The 9640-nt window shown below is 39.5% G+C and overlaps 1 protein-coding gene across 1 annotated transcript in view; it reads left to right on the forward strand.

Annotated features, from left to right (window-relative positions):
• Window positions 1-9640, forward strand: part of LOC108290025 (S-adenosyl-L-methionine-dependent tRNA 4-demethylwyosine synthase TYW1) — a 259296-nt gene that overhangs the window by 94831 nt on the left and 154825 nt on the right. The window contains exon 10 of the mRNA XM_017509701.2: window positions 9206-9324. Within this exon, the coding sequence (XP_017365190.1) occupies window positions 9206-9324 (119 nt within the window). The remainder of the gene's footprint in view (window positions 1-9205; window positions 9325-9640) is intronic.

The following is a 9640-nucleotide window of genomic DNA, read 5'->3' on the forward strand; positions in this document are numbered from 1 at the left end:
TTTTTTTTTTAATCAACCGAAGATACAGTTACTGTGAAATACTGTTCCTATTGACAACGCATGATAAATGCCTGATATTTTTTTCTCTTAAATTACTAATTTTCAAAGTAGGAGTTGTTTTAATTACCACCTCAAATGGTGACTTTTCCCCTTGTTTTTGCATATTACTGTGTAATGATGCATTTTCATCAATTCCACCCATTACAGTTATCTTCTGTTTTGATCATCAGATTTTCACACTTTGGCTGGTGGGAAATTTTTTAGTGGACTCCTGTGTCTCATTTTTAAATTTTCAAGTGTTTTCAATTTTATTGCTGTATAATTGACATATGAGAAATTGTACATATTTAAAGTGTACATTTTGATTTTTTTTTTTTCCCCGAGTCGGAAGTTGCCCAGGCTGGAGTGCAGAGGTGTGATCTCTGCTCACTGCAACCTCTGCTTCCTGGGTTCAAGCGATTTTTCTGCCTCAGCCTCCTGAGTAGGTGGGATTACATGTGCCTGCCACCATGCCTGGCTAATTTTTGTATTTTTATTAGAGACAGAGTTTCACCATGTTGGCCAGAGTGGTCTCAAACTCCTCACTTCAAGTGATCCACCTGCCTTGGCTTTCCCAAGTGCTGGGATTACAGGCGTGAGCCATCCTACTCTGCCTGATGAGTTTGTATACATATATATGCCCGTGAAGCTGTCACCATAGTTAAGATAATATTTCCTTAATACAAAATGTTTTGTATTTCCAAAATACAATAGTTTCCTTGAGCTTCTTTATAATCCATTTTTCTCTTTTACTTCCTGGAAACCACTGATTTGCTTCCTGTTGCTGTTTATTAATTAGAGAGACTCTACCCTTCTCCCCAGCCCGCAGCCCTCTCAGGTGGCCTGGCCTGTGATTCTGTCGATCCTTCCTGGGCCTGAGATTCTCTTCCCCTACCAACAGATACGATGTTGGCTGGGTGGCACTACCAAGAGGGACCATACCACCACAGTTGGGCCAGCTGGGGGACCCTCTTTGTCCTTGTGTGTCTGAGACTTCCCTCTCTACCCAGAGATACTGGGGCTAGCAGAGAGCATAGGCCAGAGAAGCTGCCACAGAAACAGCCTGGCCTTGGAATTCTGCTGGCCTGACATTCTCTTTCCCCACTGAGAGACTCCCAGTCGGCTAGGCTGGAGGAGTCCCTCCCTCCCCCTAGACAGCTCCGGCAGGGACCAAAGGGAGTCTAAGAAAAATTACACTGCATAGGCTCTGAAAATTAAACTGCCATTGGAACCACAGCACACAGAAGGAGGGCAGGACTTGCATACTAAGTGGAAATAATGTACTAAAAGAAAAGAATCAAGGAACTAGGGTCTGGAATTTCCAACATAATAGAATGTCTAGGATGCAACAAAAACATCTCTTGCCATACCAAGAAACAGGGAAATCACATCTTGAGTACGAATAATCGAATAATCAGCTGGCACAAACACCAGGTGGTAAATCAGGTGATGGGATTAACTGACAAGGGTTTTAAAGTGGCCGTCATAAAAATGCTTCAGTCATCACTTATAAATGGTCTTGAAACAAATGAAAAAGAAGTCTCAGCAAAGAAAGAGAAGTTATAAAAGAACCAAGAGGGAATTCTAAAATTGAGAAATACAGTAAGAGAAATAAAGAAATCTCTGATTGATGGGCTCAGTAGTCAAGTGGAGACGACAAGATAGAATCGGTGACCTTAACAGATCAATAGAATGCTTGGTGAACAGGACAGAATGATAGCATTTACCCAGTCTGTGCCCGGTGTGGTGGCTCACGCCTGTAATCCTAGCACTTTGGGAGGCCAGGGTGGGTGGATCACCTGAGGTCAGGAGTTTGAGACTGGCGCTGGCCAACATGGTGAAACCCTGTCTCCACTAAAAATACAAAAATTAGCTGGGCGTGATGATGTGTCCCTGTAATCAGCTACTTGGGAGGCTGAGGTAGGAGAATTGCTTGAACCCAGGAGGTGGAGGTTGCAGTGAGCTGAGATCATGCCATTGCACTTCAGTCTGGGTGACAGAGCCAGACTCAGTCTCAAAAAAAAAAAAAAAGATTTTTACCCAATCTGAACAACTTAGACAAAAGTAGACTGGAAAAGAACATTCAGTATAGCCTTAGAGACTGCAGGGCAGTATAGGCTGAGTATCCCTAATTTAAATATCTGAAATCAGAAATGCTTCAGAATTCAAAATGTTTTGAGCACTGAGATGACAATCAAAGGAAATACTCATTGGAACATTTTAGATGTTGGATTTTTTGATTAAAGATGCACAACCAGTATGTATATTACAAATATTCCAAAATCTGAAAAAATTTGAAACCTGAAACACTATTGGTACCAAGCATTTTGGATAAGGGATGCTTAATTTGTGATAAGAGATCCAACATTTATGTCATCAGTCTTGTGGAAGGAGAGTGAAATTTAATAAGTAGTGCTGAAAGAGTATTTGAAGAAATAATTGGTTGAAGCTAGCTCAAATTTTATGAAAGACATCAACCTACAGCTTCATGAATTTGAGGGGTCCCCAAACCAGATAAAACCAAAGGAATCCATACCAATATTTTATATAACTAATGATCTAAAAACTGTAGTGCTTGTTCTGGGTATTAAATACAACATTATTAAACAGGATTCCCTGTTTAATAAATGGTGTTAAGCAAATTGGCTAGCCATGTGCAGAAAGCAGAAATTGGACCCCTTCCTGACACCTTACACTAAAATTAACTCCAGATGGATTAAAGACTTAAACATAAGACCTAACACCATAAAAACCCTAGAAGAAAACCAAGGCAAAACCATTCAGGACATAGGCATAGGCAAGGACTTCATGACTAAAACACCAAAAGCATTGGCAACAAAAGCCAAAATAGACACATGGGACCTAATCAAACTCCACAGCTTCTGCACAGCAAAGGAAACAAGCATTAGAGTGAACTGGCAACCAACAGAACGGGAAAAAATTTTTGCAATCTACCCATCTGACAAAGGGCTAATATCCAGAATCTACAAAGAACTAAAGTAGATTTACCAGAAAAAAACAAATAAGCCCATTCAAAAGTCGGCGAAGGATATGAACTGACACTTTTCTAAAGAAGACATACACAAGGCCAAGAAACATATGAAAAAATGCTCATCATCACTGGTCATTAGAGAAATGCAAATCAAAACCACATTGAGATACCATCCCACGCCAGTTAGAATGGCGATCATTAAAAAATGTGGAGACAACAGATGCTGGAGAGGATGTGGAGAAATAGGAACACTCTTACACTGTTGGTGGGAGTGTAAATTAGTTCAACTATTGTGGAAGACAGTGTGGCGATTTTTCAAGGACCTAGAAATAGAAATTCCATTTGACCCAGCAATCCCATTACTGGGTATATATCCAAAGGATTATAAAATCGTTCTATTATAAAGACATATGCACACAAATGTATATTGCGGCACTGTTTGCAATAGCAAAGACCTGGAACCAACCCAAATGCCCATTGATGATAGACTGGACAAGGAAATTGTGGCACATATACACCATGGAATACTATGCAGCCATCAAAAACGATGAATTTGTGTCCTTCATAGGGACTTGGATGAACATGGAAACCATCATTCTCAGCAAACTGACAAACAGAAAATCAAACACTGCATGTTCTGGGTGTTGAACAATGAGAACACATGGACACAGTGAGGGGAACATCACACACTGGGGTCTGTTGTGGGGGGACTAGGAGAGGGACAGCAGAGGGTAGGGAACTGGGGAGGGATAACATGGGGAGAAATGCCAGATATAGGTGATGGTGATGGGGATGGAGGCAGCAAACCATACTGCCATGTGTGTACCTATGCAACAATACTGCGTGTTCTTCACATGTACCCCAGCACCTAAAGTGCAATAAAAAATATGTATATATTAAAAAAAAAAAATCTTACGTTAGAAATGAGGAAAGGTCTCAATTCAGCAATCTGAAGTTCCTACTCAAGAAACAGAAAAAAAGAGCCAAGTAAAAAAAAAGAAAATGGAAAGAAGTGAACTAAGAATAGAAATCAGTGAAACTGAAAATGGCATAATAAAAAGTGTTATGAAACCAAAAGCTAATTCTTTGAAAATGTCAATAAAATTGATAAGTCTTTAGTTAAGACTTAAAACATACAAAAGAAAACACAAGTCATCAATATCAGGAATGAAACATAATATTATTACAGGTCCTGTAGCCATTTAAATGATAATAAGGGAGTGCTGCAATTTTATGTTGATATTTTTGCAATGTAGGTGAAATACATGTATTCCTCAAAAACCACAATTTATCAAAACTCAACCAAAATACATAATCTGAATAATCCTATAAATCATCAAAGAAACTAATTTTATAATTAAAAGGCTCCCCAAAGTGAAATAATAGGTTTCAGTGTTTTTTTCTGAAGAATTCTACCAAATATTTAATAAAGATTAATGCCAGTTTTACTTCATATCCTCCCTAAAATACATGAGGTGGGGAACATTTCTCAACTTATTTTTTGAGGCCAATATTAACCCGATAAAACCTGACAAAGACCAGGCAGTAAAAGAGAACTAAAGACCAATCTCTCAGAAATTTAAGTGTAGAAATTCTCAATAAGATATTAGCAAATAGAGGCCAGGCCCGATGGCTCACATCTGTAATACCAGCCCTTTGGGAGGCTGAGGTGAGTGGATCATGAGATCAGGAGTTCAAGACCAGCCTGGCTAACATGGTGAAACCTCATCTCTACTAAAATTAAAAAAATTAGTCAAGCCTGGTGTCGTATGCATGTAATCCCAACTACTCAGGAATCTGAGACAGGAGAATTGCTTGAACTCAGGAGGCTGAGGTTGCAGCGAGCCTAGATTAGGCCACTGCACTCCAGCCTGGACAACAGAGCAAGACTGTCTCAAAAGGAAAAACAAACAAAAACAGAAACAAAACAAAACCCCTCAACATATTAGCAAATAGAATTCAGCCAAGTATAAAAAGAATTATATGCCATAACCAAGTAGATTTTTCCCAGGTATACAAGGCTGGTTCAACATTCAAAAACCAAAGCAATCCATCATATCAAACATGTTAAGAAGAAAAAAAATCAGTCAGTCATATCAATTGATTCTGAAAAAGCATTTGGCAGAGCCTAACCCTTCATCATTAAAAACTCTTAGCAAGTTAGAAATGGAAGAATACTAACTTAATATATTATCTACAAAATTCCGACAGCTAACATCATACCCAATATGAAAGAGTAAATGCTTTTCTCAAGATTGGGAGCAAGACAAGTATGCCTGTGTTCACCACTCCTGTTTTACATAGTACTGTAAATTCTAGCCACTGGAAGTAGGCAAGAAAAAGAAAATGCATACAGGTTGCAAAGGCAGAAATAAAGCTGTCTTGTTTTGCAGATGACACCATTGTTAGGGAGAAAGTCTCAAGGAAATGACAGAAAAAAAAATTTCCTAGAACTTGAGTTCATCAAGGTCACAGGATACAGTATCAAAGAACAAAAATCAGTTTTATTCTGTATATTAACAATGAACACATGAACACCAACATTAAAAAGTTCATTTAAAATCACTCCAGTGAAAGTAATATGCATAGGTTTACATTTAACAAAACATACACAGGACTTGTCGGATGCTGAAGATTTAAAAAATACTGATGAAAGAAATGAAAATCTAAACAAATAGACATACCACGTTCATGGATTAGAAAACTCAGTATAATAAACTGTTAATTCTCCCCAAATTGATTCTATATATTGAATGTAATTCTTATAAAAATACCAATAAGATTTTTGTAGAAATAGGCAAACAATCTAAGACTTGAAAGCCACAGACCCTAGAATAGCAAAAACAATGTTGGCAAAGAAGAAAGAACTGGGAGGAATAATTCACTCTGATCTTGTAGGTTACCATATTGTCACAGTTATCAAGACGGGGGTACTGCTGGCACAGGGATAGACTTATACATCAAGGGAAAGACTAGAGATCCCAGAAATAGAGTGACAAAGTATGTTTAACTGGTTTTTTACAAAAATGCAAAGGCAGTTCTGTATTATTCCATTTTCACGCTGCTGGTAAAGACATACCTGAGACTGGGAAGGAAAAGAGGTTCAATTGCATTTTCAGTTCCACATGGCTGGGAGGCCTCAGAATCATGGCAGGAGGCAAAAGGCACTTTTTACATGGTGGTGGCAAGAGAAAATGAGGAAGAAGCAAAAGTGGAAACACCCTGATAAACCCGTCAGATCTTGTGAGACTCGTTTACTATCATGAAACGAGTGCAGGAAAGACTGGCCCCCATGTTTCAGTTATCTCCCTGGGTCTCTCCCACAACACATGGGAATTCTGGGAGGTACAATTCAAGTGGAGATTTGGATGGGGACACAGCCAAACCATATCAAGTTCCATGGTGGAATTTTCAGGAGTAATTAGATATCCATAGGCCAAACCAACAGAAAAAAGTAAAAGACCCAAAGACTGCTCCCCACAACCAGTCTCAAAAAAGAGTTGTCTTAAACCTCACACCTTATATAAAAATTAATTCAAAATGGATCACAGACTTAAGTAAACATTTGGAGAAATCATTTTTTAAAATGAAAAACTTTCTATCCTCTTCTACATGCTTCTATGCTGGGGTCTTACAGAGTCCTTTTGAAAAATCCTTTTAGTTCTTCATTATTGGATTTGGACCTCACACCTCTGGGAAGCTCTCACTGGTCCTTTGGCGAAGCTACCTTGGTTGCTCTTCCATCTTTTTTTTTTTTTGAGATGGAGTCTTGCTCTGTGGCCAGGCTGTAGTGCAGTGGCACGATTTCGGCTCACTGCAACCTACGCCTTCCGGGTTCAAGTGATTCTCCGGCCTCAGCCTCCCGAGTTGCTGGAACTACAAGCTCATGCCACCATGCCTGGCCAATTTTTTGTATTTTTGTAGAGATGAGGTTTTACCATGTTGGCCAGAATGATCTTGACCTGACCTCGTGATCCGCCTGCCTTGGCCTCCCAAAGTGCTGGGATCACAGGCGTGAGCCACCCTGCCCGGCCACTCTTCCAACTTATGGGCTCTCATCCTCTTCTGCACGTGCAGAGAGATCTCTGGTCTCTCTTCCTCTTCGTAGGACAGTAGTTCTGGCAGGTTCGTGCCCCACTCACCGGACCTCACTTAACCTTAATTACCTCATGAAAGGCCCTGTATCCAGATGTCGTTGCATTGTTGGTTATGACTTCAACCTGAGTAGGAGGGGGAAGCACAGGGCAGTTCCTAACCAAGTGTATTCTCTTCTTAATCAACAGTGAATGAAGTGTTTCTCTAGTGGCATGAGGTTTTGTGGAAATTACTCTGTGATTCTGGCATTTATTGGAAATTTTGGTTTTCAGTGTCGTTTGCAAGATTTGAATGCTTTGTTTGCTGCCTTGTACATTTTATTAGGAACTTGGAAGAGGTTTGTAGGCACAGGTATCTGGAACAGTATTTTCCCTTTACTCAAATGCAAGTACTGAGATGGACAGGGAAACTTTTTTTTAATTAGAACAAAAACTAGTTAAAAGGCTTCATGGTCAGCTGGCAGTAATTAAACTAGGAAAATTTTATGGAATGTTCTTTCACTGTGGACAGGCTTATATTAATAATAGTACTTTGGGAGGTTGAGGTGGGTGGATCACTTGAGGTCGGGAGTTTGGGACCAGCCTGACCAATATGGTGAAAGCCTGTATCTACTAAAAATACAAATATTAGCCAGGCGTGGAGGCACATGCCTGTAATCCCAGCTACTTGAGAGGCTGAGGCAGGAGAATCGCTTGAACTGGGAGGCAGAGGGTGCAGTTAGTTGAGATTACACCACTGCAATCTCCACTCCACTTCAGCATGGGCGAAGACTTCAACAGAGCGAGACTCCGTCAAAAAAAAAAAAAAAATAGTAGTACACTGATACATACACACACACCCCCCTGTATATGTGTAAATGCTACTCATTCGTGTCTCCGCTTTCCATCTCCTTGTTCATTGTTGGTATTGTTAATTCCGTATTATTTCAGTCACTTGGGCTCAAAATCAGTTATTTTGGATGACTTCCTTTGTTCTGCCCCTCAGTGGGGAATGACATTGATTTTACTTCTTTAGTACCCTACCCTTCCACTGATCTTAGGAGAAAGTTACCATTCCCTCTCTTGCATCACCTTCTCCCAGGCTTCACTGCTTTCACTTGCACTGAAATCAAGCTCGTCTTACCCAGAGATCTGATTTTACCTTTTAAGCTTGACATTATCTTGATTCCAACCCTAGTTGATCTAGATATTTCTTTAGATTACCTTCTTACTTCAGGTACCAATTTATATGTCTCATATGATACGTGGTTTTATCCCTTGCATCAAATAGTGATCTTTTTGGGAATAATCTATTTCTTATATACCTGTGACTTGCCCCCATAATGTCTCAAATATTTATACTTCAGGTCTGGGCACAATGGTTCACTCACAACTATAATCTTAGCATTTGGGGAGACTGAGGTGGGAGGAATCGCTTGAAGCCAGGAGTTCGAGACCAGCCTGGGCAACATAGTGAGACCTCATCTCTACAAAAAATTAAAAAGTAACCAGGCATGGTGGCTCACACTCATAGTCCCAGCTACGTGAGAAGTTGAGGCGGTAGGTTTGCTTTAATCTAGGAGTTGGAGGTTGCAGTGAGCTATGATTGCAACACAGCCTGAGGAACAGAGCAAGATCCTGTCTCAACAGATAAAAACAAAACAAAACAAACTAACAAAAAAACCCACTCCTGTATGCATTCCCTTACCTGTCCTCCTTTATTCAGAGCAGGGATATGCTTACATATGCAGACCACCCCCGTTTTAGGTGTCTGTTTTATCTGTTTCCTAGCATTATATATTATTGTACTAATATTATTTAAAGGAGTCTGATGGATTTGAAAATGAAAGCATTAGTGGTTCTCCCTATAGAGTTTTCAGAGTTAATGAATCATAGGTTTATTTCACTGGGCTTTAGTAAAAACCCAAAGCACTGCCAAAACCCTAAAATGGTCCAATGCTAATTTCCTGCATCATGCAGATACCAGTAGGAGTATTCGTGGTTATGAAACACATGGTTTCTTCTTAAAAATGATGCCTTGGTGGTTTGTTTCTGTGCTTTGACGATTTTATTCAAATTGTGATTTGTTTACCTGTCACAGTCGATGCTCCGAGGGAGAGGAGGTTGTTACAAACACACATTCTATGGAATTGAGAGCCATCGCTGCATGGAAACCACCCCGAGCTTGGCGTGTGCTAATAAATGTGTCTTCTGTTGGCGGTAAGTAAAAATGAATGGTCATGGTGATCGAATATGTAATGAGCTGTGGTCATCCATCTGCCCAGCTCACGCTCAGACTTTCTTAAGAGCTCTCCTGTCTTCGTGATTAATCTCCTTTTTATTTTGAATATTACAAGTTTATGCATTTGGTTGTTTTCTTGACCAATTTTGTCAGGAGGTTGTTAATTTTTTTAGTCTTTTAAGAACAAGATTTTAGCTTGTGGAGCCTCTTCATTATATCTTTGTTTTGTATTTCAGTAATCTATTTTTTTTTTTCTATTCTTTTTCTTTCCTCTTCTTTTTTTTTTTTTTTTTT

This window comes from Cebus imitator, unplaced genomic scaffold, assembly GCF_001604975.1.
Source record: "Cebus imitator isolate Cc_AM_T3 unplaced genomic scaffold, Cebus_imitator-1.0 Scaffold419, whole genome shotgun sequence".
Lineage (NCBI taxonomy): Eukaryota > Metazoa > Chordata > Mammalia > Primates > Cebidae > Cebus > Cebus imitator.